General features: G+C 35.6%; 1 protein-coding gene across 4 annotated transcripts in view; it reads left to right on the top strand.

The window, feature by feature from the left end:
• Positions 1-14,215, top strand: part of PHTF2 (putative homeodomain transcription factor 2) — a 53,960-nt gene that overhangs the window by 23,887 nt on the left and 15,858 nt on the right. For 3 of the 4 annotated variants that reach the window (XM_015881007.2, XM_015880838.1, XM_015880919.2), the window contains 6 exons: positions 2,498-2,567; positions 3,527-3,685; positions 6,614-6,779; positions 7,427-7,591; positions 10,764-10,965; positions 12,881-13,039. In XM_015881007.2, coding sequence (XP_015736493.1) covers positions 2,498-2,567; positions 3,527-3,685; positions 6,614-6,779; positions 7,427-7,591; positions 10,764-10,965; positions 12,881-13,039 — 921 coding nt within the window. The remainder of the gene's footprint in view (positions 1-2,497; positions 2,568-3,526; positions 3,686-6,613; positions 6,780-7,426; positions 7,592-10,763; positions 10,966-12,880; positions 13,040-14,215) is intronic. The other variant, XM_015881088.1, reaches the window with a different exon arrangement.

Here is a 14,215-nt window from a genome sequence, read left to right as displayed (position 1 = left end):
TCTTGTGCTTGTGGGAAAATCAGCTTGTTTGGGTTATAGTCTGATAATTAACAAATTAGAACAATGGGAGAAATGATAGTGCCCAGAAGAGTTAGTGTTGATGGGGAACTTCCAAGGGGAGGCTGGGCAAGGCCCTGGACAACCTGCTCTAGCTGTGGTGTCCCCATGCATTACAGAGGAGCTTGACTAAATGGCCTTTGGAGGTCTCTTCCATCCCTAAGGAACCCATAATTTAGCATAATTAGGGGAGCACTGAAACAGGGTGTTACATCCAGGTGTCATACCTTAAAGCTTTTACCTCAAAGCCACTATGATGCTGTTTGTAAATGAACTTATCTAAAAATCCAAGAAGTTATTTTTTAGTAAAAACAAATAAAATTGTTGCTAATAGTATAAATTATTGTCAATAGGGTAAGTTAAACTGAACTGTTCATTTTAAACTTTGTGCAGTAGAATTTCTATGACAGTAACTATTTTTAAGAGCTTTTATTTAAACTTTGTGGTTTTCGTATTAGGTAGTAGAAATGTGTTCAGCACTGAATAGAAATTACCTGAGTTAATTGGATGGACCTGAATAGTATGAAACATAATTATTTCTTAATTAACCGTATTTTGGAACACTACTGTTTAATGCATATATTGCACAAATTTGTGTCACACGAATAGAGAAACTGCATCTTAATAAAGGGAATTCTTTCACTGCGCATGGCAAAAAGTAGAGCTACCAGTTCACTGTAGTTCACAGACACTGCAAGCATTTGAGATTTGACCAGTGACATTTGTTAAGAATGTTACCACTGCTCTCCCAATAAAAGATGCATTGAGTTCCATTGGTGACATATTTATTCTTTTGTAAAGTTCTTTCTGTAAAATGAAGATAGGCACAATGGTAAATTATTCATAGGGTTGCCTGTGTTTCCAGAGGGTTATTTCTTCTAAGATGCACATATCTGTTTATTTAGACCTTTGAGGGAAGTATCATGAGGCCCATAAGGAGCAGTACAATTGAAATTTATGGTATCATACAGAATTTTCTATTTTTAATCTCTAGAACCTTTTATGAAATAGAGTGGCTTGGTTATGCAAGAATTCCCAGGAATATGTAGCTATTTATGGAGTTACCATAATTACAATTTCTAAGTATGGGCTTCCACATAAAATTACTGCAGTTTTATTACTGCTGACCTATGAAAATCTTGTACATGAAGCAGTGCTAAGTCTGCAGTACAACAGCGTTTGTCATCTTAAGAGCACATCTTGTCCTAATCACCTATCAGTCCAGCTGAATTTAGATGCAAGAAATATTTTGAACTACACTGTTTGAAAAACTACTTTATGTAGTTGCTATGAAGATTAACACAGCTAAATGTCCTCAATCTTTCTCTCATTTTTATTCATTTAATTTGTATAGTTTTATCTAAATTTAATGCTTTTACTTAAGTAATGCATTTTTTATTTAAACATGAATGAAATATGACTGTGTTGGAAATCTACAGTTCACCAGCAAATGGAATTGCTATTTGAATGAACACAGCTAAATCACTCCCATTATAATTCCATCTGTATCCTCCTTATTTTTATTTTTTTTTTTTTGAAATACCGTATTTTACTATGTCTGAATTGTACATGGAATCACTATTAGCTAATGTGACCAAGAGCCTGATCTGAAGGCATCAAAGTAAACTCACAAATATTTATCTCTAAGCATCACATTTTAACATTAAGAATAAACTTGAAAGTTTTGCGAGGAAGTTGGATGGTTGGACTGGATGATCTTTTTGGTCTTTTCTAACCTTGGTGATTCTGGGATTCTATAAGTTTGGCTCTTCCATAAGGAAAGATACTGTTTCTAAAAGAAAGAATAAATAGGAACTTCCTCTTCTTTTTCCCATTTGCTTTCCTGTGTTATTTGCTTTTCTTCCTCTTTTTAATGGGCTGTTCTGTGTTCAGTATTGAGAATACCAATAGTTCTCTGAAATTTGGATTTCTGACAGCAGAACTTGCTGTTGATAGTGGCTTTTACATTAAATGTGATTTGCCGTTTAGTTTAAGAGTCGAGGAGTTCTAATATAAGCATTCGATGAAGCTTAATTAGATATCAAAGGAAAAAAGATTCAGGAAAGTAATTTGTGACAAAGGCTCTGGAAACCTCATATGAATGTACTACTAATTATTGCAAGCGTGTGAAGATTTTGTCTGTATAACCTGAGGCCATGGGAAATGTGTACTCAGTGCTTAACAATGTTTTAAATCTTAGTAGTTGGGTCAGTAATTGTTTCAGATTTTGTTAAGGTTTTGCCAAGGTTGAAAAAGGCATTGATATTTGCCTTGTTCCTCAAAATGTTTTGTAGTACTTTAAATCTCTGAAGTTGACTTCTTTGTTTGAATTTTTAAGAACAGTATAGGTTAAACACAATTACTGACCACATCAGTGCTGTTCTGTTATTTCTCCATTTTATGTCAATATGTGCTGATGTTCAGTATTTGTGTATTTCAGGGTTTGAGAAACAAACCAAAGAAAACAGGACATGTAAAACCAGACCTCATAGATGTTGATCTTGTACGAGGTAAGTCTTAAGCTAGAAAATGCCAGATTTCTCAAAGTTACATTATCTACCAGCCTGTCTTGTCTTAAACTGAATGCTCAAAAAACTGGATTTAAATTGTGTCAAATAGACTTGGATTTCAAGCAAAAGAAACCAGTGGATTTCTGTGGATCATAGTTTGGGAGTTATCAGTTCAGCAGTCTCCTATTTCCATACATTCAGACTGCTTTAAAATCTTCTGAAGGTTTGAGGAAAGGTTATGTTAAAATTTTGGAGGAGTAACAGTTCTATGGGCATTAAATATTTCTTATTCATTTTCAAGAGCAAAACAACAAGAGAAGGTCAAGTGATGTAAGACTTCTCAAGAAGTATTTAATCTTCATTTGATCTTTGTTTAATTTTCCTCATACCTCATGAAGGCTGGGGAAAATGTTATCTAGATTATTTTTCTGTGAGCCCAGCAGCCAACTTTTCCTCCTAGATACACTCCTGTAGTGCTTGTTTAATTCAGATCTAGAATTAGCAGAAGCCTTGGTCTTTGCTAGCAGTCATGGAGTCGCTCACACACATGCACATGCCCCAGTTGTGGGTGACATGGATACACAGACTCAGAGTCGTACTCCTCCTAGCTCTAACAAATGCTAGACAGTTTTCTAGGTGCCAGAGAAGTGGGAATTTGCAGGAAGAAAAAGTAATGGAAGGATGTGGAAGAAAGAGAGCATTTGAGTGAGTGAGATGAATAGTGGCGTAGAGGAAGAGACAGAGGAATTATTCTTTGGTTAGCTTCCCTTCTACTATGGCTGGTCATCAGTTTGACTCAACCATATTCCTGAATGATATGGCTATCGCAATGCTCTCTTGATGGTATGGATACATTTAGAATTATGTGTAATTATGTTTAATTACTGATCCTCTGTCTTAACTACTTGGCATCTCAATTTATTATTAGTCATAACAATGAATTTTTTTTTTTTTTAAAGGATCTGCTTTTGCTAAAGCAAAACCTGAAAGTCCTTGGACATCTCTGACCCGCAAAGGAATCGTGAGAGTTGTTTTCTTTCCATTCTTCTACAGATGGTGGCTACAAGTGACATCAAGAGTCATCTTTTTCTGGCTGCTTGTTCTTTACCTTCTTCAAGGTAGAATTGGATTATAGGATCACCTTCAACTGAATGCCTTAATTTAACATGCTACTTCTATATGTTGCTTTGTTCACTTAATACTGTTAAAATTCCTTACAGTGTGTGCTGGAATAGATTGCAAAACTGTCTTATGATTAGTTCCTCTTTTACGCTTATATAAAGGGGACATTTTGAAAATTTGAGCATTTACTCACAGACTTTCTTCTGCCCTTAGCACTGGTGTTACTTTGGCATATAATTTAGGTTTTTAGAACTAATTGATTTCAAGACTGAGTCACCAAAGAAACCTTTGATTTTTCTGGATGAGGATTAGTCTTTCTGTTACTTGTGCTTCTTGATAAGAGCTCTTGGTCTGCGCAGAATGCTGAACTGGCCATTATGCAACTTGCACGCCCCAGTAGGATGATGTGTGAACAACTTCCAGTTCTTCCATTGGTTATCTTGACACATCAGAGGCAGTAACCTTTAAGCTCGTATTTCTGTCATACCTCAGCCGTGCTTCTGGATGACTAACAAGTCTATTACTTATTGTCCTATATGCTTCTGCTAACTTCTCCATTGTACGCGAGGAGAGTATGCATCTTCATTTTTCACTTCCTATATTAACAGTTTTGCAAAGTCATTTTCTAACAAACAGAAGGAAATTCTCAGCTTTTAAATAGGATGATGAATCATGAGTTCCATGTGAAGTCTGTGCTCCTCTTAATTGTGTGTAATGTAAGAGGAAAATTAGAGAAGGAAGAAAGTAAGGAAAGGAGTCAGCATTTAACAGCGTGAAAGTCAGTAAGGGAATAAGTATATTGGAAGCATGCACAACGAAAAACAAAACAGAAGCTTAATGCAGGTTGGGAGCAATTTAAGCACTCAGAAAAGCTAAACAATTGACAAGTTACCTACTGAAATCCATTGAAAATATGATAATTACCTTTTCAGTTTTACCATCAGTCCTTGCAGTTATGAATTTCTGTATCTTTTGGAAATTGTATCTAAAATAAGAAATGGAAGAATAAAAATACAGATAGAAGAATAAAAGTACAGTACCTCTTGTTTGATGTTAGCAGCTGTAAAATGTGTTCCACAGTGATGGTGCCCCCAAACTTGAAATATTTTAACAGACATTCGTGTAAGCTGTGAAAAGTTTTCCCTATCCCAAATTCTTAGGTAGGTGCTTAAGAATTATTGTTGCATGTGTTAGACTCTGAGCATACTATGCTAAGTAGTAACAGTATAGGAAATGTTTTTTTCCCCTGATTGCAGATTAAAACTCCAGATTTTATTTTCCTTTGTTTACTTTATAATAAATTATGATTAGAAAACTATGTGATAAGAGAACTACAAAGAAATGTTTCTGTTCAAGGTCATTGAACAGGCTGGTAAGTTAAGGTAGAAGTAAAGCTTTTTTTCCTTCTGACTCCATACCCATTTAGGCTATACCTCTACCTCATTTTCACTTTTAAAATGTTTCTGTATAATTAGAATGTACCTCACGCTGTGTATTTTAGTATGAAACAAGGAATGTGAATATTCATAGCAATTATAAACTTATTGTGGTGAGATACATATATATGTAGGTATGCATTTTTAAAGTTCTTGGTGATACAACTGTTTCAAAGCTTTCAATACTGAAAAATCATTGCTTTGGTCTTTGAAATATAGTTTCCTGCCTTGATACAGCTTTTTGGCTCTACATGAAATCATTCCATTTATTTGTTTCACAAAACACGGCACTTTCATTTAGGAAAGTACTAGTCCAGATGTAATAAGTAAGTAAAGAAATAATTGAAACTGGTAGGAGAAATTCTGTTTGAAGACCAGGCTATTGGTAGGAGCAGTTCTATGGTGGTCTGAACCATCGTATGTTGGCACGTTGTGCAGAAGTTTGTGTATTTCCTTCCTGTGCTACTGGAAGGACGGGGAGGTTGGTAATATTTTGTCAAGTCTCTGTGTAAACTTCATGGTGAGGGATGTGCAGTCTATAGAGTCACGTTTTCTGGAATCTGTAGTGAAGTTTGAAATTATCTTGTGGATACTTAGTCCTGCAAATCACCTCACATGGATCTGTGGAGCTGCTTGTGCTCAGATCAGTATGCTTACACAAACTGTATAGTAGGAATCAAAGCTGGCTATTTGTTTACACTTAATACCGTGTGAATAATACTGTTAGATGGACTCATTTAGAAAGGGGTGTTGTTACTCTACCTTTTCCTAATTTACTGTTTTCTGTTTGGTTCATGCTGTCTGAGGAACTTCATACAAAATAACCTTAAGTAGCTCATAGTTAAGAAAAAAAGCCAACAAACCCAATGAGTGTTCTACCTCATACATAAAGCATAACAAGTGAGGGTTTGTTAAATAAAATAAAAAATAATTCCAATGTTTTATGTATTCATTCTGTTTCTAGTAATGGTTACCTTGCTGAAGATTATTATTATTTTAAAACCAACAACATAAAACAATTAAAAAAACACTAAACATACCCATCTCTTTTTAGTGGAAAAAAATGATGTCCAGGTATCTGCTCTGTTAGGTCTGCCTTCATATGATATATTTTAGGTGTTTGGATGTTGCACGTTCTGTTGTTAGAGAACTCAGCACTTCAGTCCAGAGAGTAATGAGAATATACAGTCAGCAAAGAAAAATATTTTCTGTCTGCCTCATGCTGTTGATTGTGTTTAGACTGACCTGAAGCTTGTTAAAAGCTTTTCTAAGTTGTAGTAGTGATTGGGCTATTCTAACAGGAGTGGGAAGAGCTCTGGGGGTGTTGGTTATAGGGTTATAAGATTAACAGGTAATGATGGATTGATAGTTGGGCTTGATGATTCCAGGGGTCTTTTCCAACCTTTATGATTCTATGAAAAATATAAGAAGTTTGCCTTCCCAGACATTTCAAGTATTGAACTCAACTTCGTCTCCCTTCTTTTCCAGTTGCTGCTGTAGTGTTATTCTGTACAGCCCAGAGCCCACATAATATACCTCTGACTGAAGTAATTGGGCCAATATGGCTCATGTTGCTACTTGGAACTGTACACTGTCAGATTGTTTCAACACGAACCCCTAAGCCTCCTCCCAGCACAGGGGTTAAAAGAAGAAGGTATTGTCTGTATTAAAGTACTTATCATTTAGATTTGTTAAACTATTCTGAAGAAAGTGCATAAAATTGTAGGGATTTACAGTCTCTGCTTTGCAAGAGATGAGAAATTGAGGCTCCATTTTTATCTATTTATGGGTGCTTAGTTACTGCTCTAACATCTGTGCATTTACTAATTTGTGCACTGTTTTTTTTTAATACATTAAATCTGATGTTTTTGCCTCAAAAGAGCTTGTGACTGAATACTGATGGGGTGACATATTACTGCAAGTTTTGCTTTAGAACTCTGTGCAGTACTGACCAACATGATAAAGAAGGTGCTGGAAGCACAGACATTTAAATCTTCCAGCACTTCAGTGAATATGGTTTGCTACAGTGAACTGTCCCATTGCAGTGGGAAAACCTGCAGTAGTGAAATTTTGCAGGTCTTAGCCTCTGAGATGAAATATGTCTTGTGTTTAAGTGTTAAGATCATGAATAACTGTTATAACTAGTTTTCATAAATGGAGTTTGTTAAATCAACGTAAGCCTTTTGCAACGTGTCTTGGATTTTTGCTTGTTTTTGCATGCTTAAAACTGCTGAACACGTTATAGAAGTAGTAGATTGCACTTATAAAGCTACCTTCCAATTTTAATCTCTTCTGATGAAGGAAATTAAGGAAAGCAGCACATTTGGAAGTACATAGGGAAGGAGATGGCTCTAGTACCACAGATAACACACAGGAGGGAACAGTGCAGAGCTACGGTACAAGCACCTCTTACAGTATTGGCGCTGTCTTCAGAGATATCTGGCATGCCGCTTTCTTTTTATCAGGGTTTGTATTTATTCAAGGCTACATATGTGTGAGATATGCACTATCCCTTTTCCAGAGAAGTAAACATTAATCTACTGATTAGATAAGAACAGAAAATAAATAGACAAAAACTTAATAGTAAACTCAGCTCAGTGTTTGAATGTGCATTAATCTCTTCCTTTTTGACTTCTGAAACTGCTGATGAAATAACTGTAGAAATGTAGAGTTACTTTGGCTGATTTTATGATAATTGTAGGACTATATACTTTGTGGGTTATCAGGAATGAACTTGCTTAGTTTCTCAATTTTAATCCAATGAGAAACTCTTACATTTTAGTTGATTGCATTACCTGCCAATTAGTTGGAGAGAATGCACTTAGATCTCCATTGCTGTCATCAAACCTTCAGGACTCAAGCACAGCATTTAATCTGTCAATGAGCTGTGAATATGCATTTTCTAATGACTAGAAGAAGTTTTTAAGCTTGTTATATTTCGGAGTGCTCTTGATTAATCAGCATTTATTAGTAAAGTTGAATACATGCTCATAAACTAGTACAAAATTAAGAAAAGGGATACTGCAAGTTACTACATTGTTTTGTTTTGCATGCTGCATCTTAAATATCGCAACACTAATGTGTCTGTATTTGTGATTCGTGCTCTTAACCTCTGGTAAAGCTTATTTTGTGTTACGTTACATTGTGGGAATAAAAATCTGGGGAAGTTTTAAAAATATCTAAAAATGCTACAGAAGTTAATTTGGTCTTTGTGTAGTTTAAGCTGGTTTTAACAGACTATGAGCAATAGTAATAGACATAACAGCTGTTCTTTCATGTAACACCACATCTAAATGAATTGATCTGTATGTATTTCTTTCTGGTACATTTGGAGTGTAATCTTGTAAACTTTTGAACATTATCTGCTCGGTGAAGATACTGATTTTTCAATCAGTGTTGTTGGAAGACTCACTTTCTTCCTTGACTTTTGCACTTCCTTGGGGTGTCTGGGAGTGCTACGAGCAGCCTTTAGTCACTCTTCAGCTGCAGAGGGGCCTGTTTTTGTATGTCTGAGAATGAACCATGGCAGTTTGTCCAGATGAAAAATAACCTTTTTTTTTTTTTTTTTTTCCCCTCTCACATCAGTTTCATCATGTAATTATTATTTTTTTTCCCCCAAAAGTCATGCAAATAGTTTTGTTTGCAAAGTGGTTCTGGGAATGTGGAAGCAGGAAGGCAACATAGAGAGCATGGGTGAACTGGCTTGAGATTGTGATGTTGCTGAAGATGTTCTTGTGAGACCCCAGTGCCAGGAATTTGTCCTTACTCCAGTTTTGTAAATATTTAACTTCTAAAAAGTTTTGCAGCTTAGATGAGGGGGAGAGTTGTTTGATGGTAGTTTGAGCTCATTGCCCAGAGCCTCTGTAGTGTCTTAAATGGTTGTCTATACAGATACAGAAAATGAAACCTGTGTTTGCATGCAAGCTAGCACGTTACTAATCTGCAGACAGGAAGAGGCTTGCCATCTGCTCCACAAAGCCCATGATAAAGTATCTTGCTGTCTCCTCGTTTTAAGCTTATAATAAAATCTGGTCCATGCAAATATACAAAAACTGCCAGAAATATTTCAGCTGATGTTGTACCACTCAATTATTTAGGAATAAAATCAATAAAGAGTTTTTGGAACTGGATACGGAAAGCTCTATAGCTTTCTATGAGGGAAGTAGAGAAGCAGGTTTTTTTAAGTGTTTTTCCTGGAACATGTGAGGAAAGGTGGAATGAGACTAAAGAAGATAAAGGAGGATGAGAAGTCTCAGTAACTGCCTTTTTGTCCATGGTCTTACAGATTAATCGCTCCTTTTTGAATATTATTCCCTAGCTTGTGGGTCTCCACTGTGTATATGGAGTACCTTATCTTAGGAATTATGTAAATCAACTATCCTATATGTACATATTAGAGCAGAATTTAATCTGCTGTGTAACCCAGGTTCTCAAAGAGCTTCTTGAAAGAGAAAGCCAATGCATGTTCCCCTACAGGAGCAGGAGAAGAATAGATGAGGTTCTTGGTAGTTTTATCAACTCTGTGTTTAGTGGTTCTGAGGGTCTTTTATAAACAATAAAATCTGGAAACTTCATTTATAATTTTACTACTTTCCTCCTACATCCCCCCTCCCCCCCCCCCCTTTTTCCCCTGCAGTGTTCTGGTAATCTACTGCTAAACCCACAAGATTTTTTTTTTTTTTTTGGTTTCTTGATAAAGATTTTCCTTGTTATTTGTTTTGAGATACAGAAGCCAAAGTGAAACTCTGCTTTAAAGTGGTCTCTGGCAGTGAGGCAGAAAGCTGCTATTCCGTTTTTATTCTTTCATCAGCAATGAAACAAAGATTCATCAGACTTTGTAATTTGGAGATGTAATCATCCAAACATCTGCTTTTGAAAGGCTTTTTTTTTTTTTTTTTTTTTTTGGTGGCATTAGATGTTCTTGCTACCACATCTTCTGATAAGATAGTGGCCTTGACTTTTAGACACTGTTATGGAAGGTGATAGATTGGTATTAGACTTCTCATAAGAATAATAATACTTAAGCATAATTGATAGGTTTGTTATTTAAAAACAAGCTTAATTACTGTCTTTGTTAGATGCAATTGAATTATGTCAGTGGGGTGTTACTGCATATATGGGAAAGGGTAAATCACGTTCTGGTTAGCAGACTTGTCAATATGCAGAGTGATTTTAAACAAAAACATTTAGAAGGTACTAATGGAGCACGCTCACAGCTATAAGAAATGAATGGCACATTTGCTTTGAGCTAATGACATTTTAACTTTTAAGTTTTTTTTCTTCTAAGAATAAAACAAACAATCCTAATTTACATTTGGGGCTTCTGGTTCTTCTGTTGCCAAAGATATTGTGACAATTTAGTTGCTAAACATTGGTTTCCTTTTCTCTCTTCAGCTAATAATATAATTTTCTTTCTGACACTGTTTCTTTTACAATGTTTATAGGAAAGAATAGTGAGTATTGATTAGAAGACTAAAAATAAGTTTACAAACGTTGCATCAACTGTTAATATCTTTTTGTTTGTTTGTGTTCATCTTAATAAAACTAAAATATGGGTTGAAAGGGGTGAACAGGATTTAGTCTGGAAAAACAAAGAGAATCAGCAAATTATTAATACTTAAATTTGTTTCAAATATAGATCTAAGAAAGCAAAAAACTCAATAGATAAATCCACTGAGACTGATAATGGCTACGTGTCCCTTGATGGGAAAAAGACAGGTAAAAGCAGTGAAGAATGTGCGCAGGCCCAGGAGCGTCTCTGTGAGGTGATTAAGCCAGAAGAGTCAGGCTGGAGCACCGCAACAGTGAGAGAGACCTTCAGCACTCCCAGCCATCACAAGGTAAGGATGGTCATGTTGCTTTCAGAGCAGGATTGAATGTATGTTGGGTGACATACAAGCTTTATTTGTGTGATGCTGCTGATATTTTAAATGAAATTAAAATATAAATTTTGGCTGTGGCCAAAATCAGTTTGAGTCTTCTGATGTCATTCTTTTATTTGTAGCCTTTTCCTTTTTCTTGTCAGAGGGCCCTTACTGGCTGACATCTAAACATTCTTTTCAGTAATAAAGTGCACAATTTCATATGCTGTCACTTGTATCTTTTTTTTCAGTCCAGCTGAACAACACAACCCTTTATTGCCTCTTTGACGTTCTTGGTGTACATAGGCCTGTCTCTGTGCCAAAATGGAACCAATTTCATATTACTGACAATTTGTAATATTGAGTTTATTCTGAGCATTTTCATAGCAATCAGGAATCATCTTTATTTGGTTTGTCCCCACGGAAGAGGAGGAAAGGGCAATTTTCCTCTTTGTAAAATAGGCATAACTTCCTGAAGCAAGAAATAAGGATGAGATGAATAAATGGTTAGGAAAGAAAGGAGAACTTTTCATTCTGGATTTTTTTATCTCCTGTATATTCTAATTTCATCTTGCAGTTCTACAGAACAGATTTTCCAAAGTATTTTTTCCTGACTCCAATTACCATTTGCCTTCTAATGACTGCTATTACTGCTCTCTTACTTGACTTTGGCTCAGTAGTATATATAATCATCAATCAATCATTGCAAGGTTGTTTTTCATCATGATAATACCAAAGGGAAAGGTTATTCTGCTGGAAGTACACAAATATACATCTTTATAAAGGAAAGGCTTTTTGTGGGGGGGGTTCGTAGCCAACTTATTTAACAACCTCCTTAAATATCCGTATGATTAAGTCAGAATGGATGTGATGGAGTTCATATCAGGGCAGTACCTCAGTCTTTTGGTCTGATCAGCAGCAAGAACTGTGATTCACTTACTGTGATTCAGTTATCTTCATTAACTCTGAGCATTTTGCATTCTTGATGAAGTTCAGCAAATGCAGGTTTTTTTTGTTTTTGGTTTTTTTTTTAAAATGGTTTTAATGATGAATTTCCTACATGTTTAACATAATGTTGTATACATATCTGCATTAAAGAGAAGCTGTTAGAGGCTAGAATAGGCTTATCCCTAATTGCGAAGGACAACATAGACATTTTTTTCTGGCCACCCTGAAAGATAGATAAGCCACCACAGACTGTATTCTGTGTGTCTCTCCTTCTCTATGCTGCTCATGTGTTAAGAAAGCTTCTCAGAAGCCAGAACTCATTATAGAAGAGAAATTGATGCCTGAATCAGGTAAAGGGATCATCTGTCATTTCACCAATGGCAGGACAGCTCTGAAGGAAATTTTACAGGGTTCTATGCAGTGATGTCATTAATGAGAGTATACGGGAAGTTTTTGACAACTGACCAGTATTACTGCACTCTCTTCTTCCTGTTGCTGACAGGCCTGGTTTCACTTCAGTTTCAAATCGCAGAAATAGAGTGTGATAAATTTATTATCTGTGTCTTGCTTTCACAAATAAATCTTGTAGCATTTTGTAATTGAAAGAAGAGGTAAATGCTGACTTTGTACCATATGTGTTCATAATTAAGTGTAATTCTTCTATCACAAATTTATTTTTTCAGACCTTTTGGATATCTTGCATTTAAGCCTTTAAAAAGTGAATGCCAGCATTCATGAGATAAATATGAACATTGTCTGAGGAATGTTTATTTTGGTACTACAGTTTTATTTTGTAATATCTGCTGTACCACTTTTTACAATAGGAAATACAGTTTCTGTTTTAACAGGGCATACATAATGTTGCAGAAAGAAATCTGCATCTGATTTTAATAGTTTAGAATTGGTATGACTGTAAGTCTTACTAATACTCTTCTTCTTGCACTAGGAGACTCACAGGACTGTGACAAATTTATCAGATGAAGTTTCTAGTGAGGAAGGGCCTGAAACTGGATACTCCTTACGCCGCAATGTAGAACGCGCTTCTAGTGATGGCACACTTCGAAACAGAAAATCTCACCATTATAAGAAACACTATCCTTTGGAAGTAGGTATCTATTCTTCAGTTGCCTCTTTTCTGTAAATAGATCAAAGCCCTTGATTTCTTGTTGATTATTTTTTTTTTTTTCTCCTATACTGTATTTTAGGATTATGTTAATTTGAAGCCATGCTAGTGAGGGAGAGGGATTCCTTTTTGTGTGACAAGAGTTTTAACTTCGAGGTTTTTATTTAATTGATTTGAGCTTTGTCCAATTTTTCAATTTGTTGAGAAGACCCTTTGATATATCCTATCCATCTTGCATCAGATTTCAGATAACTGTATTACTATCTTTTGACAGCAGCTATCTCCTTTGGAAACTTGATTTGTTACAGAAATAGCAATAGTGGGCAGTAGTAACATTTGGATCATACCAGCACTGCTGCTTTTTTCCATTTACTTTGTATGTTAGGTTCACATACCTTCTTGTGAAGTAGTTTGATAGTTTATTCATTCCTTTGTGTTTGTTGAAAGTCATTAAAATATTGTCATGAAATCTCAACAAAATCGTTAGTGTTGTATTGCAATAAAAACACACATTCCTGAAATTCTAAGAGCTTATTTGACATCAGAGCCAAGAGGAGGAATGCACCAATTCCACGTTTGTAGAGCCTTTTAATGGTAAAGATTCAGACATTTAAAGACAGAAGTGGAGGAGGGCTTTTTTTTGTTGTTCTTTTAATTTTAAAGGATTTCCGCTGTTTCTGCTGATGGTGTGCAACTTAACAGAGAAATAAAACTTTGAGGTTTTCGCAGTGTTTTGTCTTTTAAACAACTGTACTTGCCCTTTATTTTTTCCACTAGGGCTATAAGAAAAGAATGTGCAGAGTAATAATGGTTCTGACAGCATGCTTGTAGCTGGCTCTAACAGGCAGAGCATCATGAGCAAGCCTTCTGCTTGATATAAGAGCTTCTTTTCCAGAAGGTGTCAGAGCTGTAAAATCCTAAAATGTTGTCTAGGGAGGACTGTGTGTAGATACCTTCAGAAACTGAAAACACATGAATTTGCTCTATGTGTAGTAATACTTCACACTTTTCCCCCATATCTCTGTGATTGATGCCGTGAAAGAGGAAGCTTTTATGTGTTGTTAGCAGCTCTGCTCCCTCAATGTGATTACAAAGGAAATGAAACATAGCTTTGAAAACTGAAAGCTTTCTTTGTATTAAAAAAAAATGTGTTTTTAT

Source organism: Coturnix japonica, chromosome 1 (genome assembly GCF_001577835.2).
Source record: "Coturnix japonica isolate 7356 chromosome 1, Coturnix japonica 2.1, whole genome shotgun sequence".
Classification (NCBI taxonomy): domain Eukaryota; kingdom Metazoa; phylum Chordata; class Aves; order Galliformes; family Phasianidae; genus Coturnix; species Coturnix japonica.
This window is presented reverse-complemented; position numbering and strand designations above follow the sequence as displayed.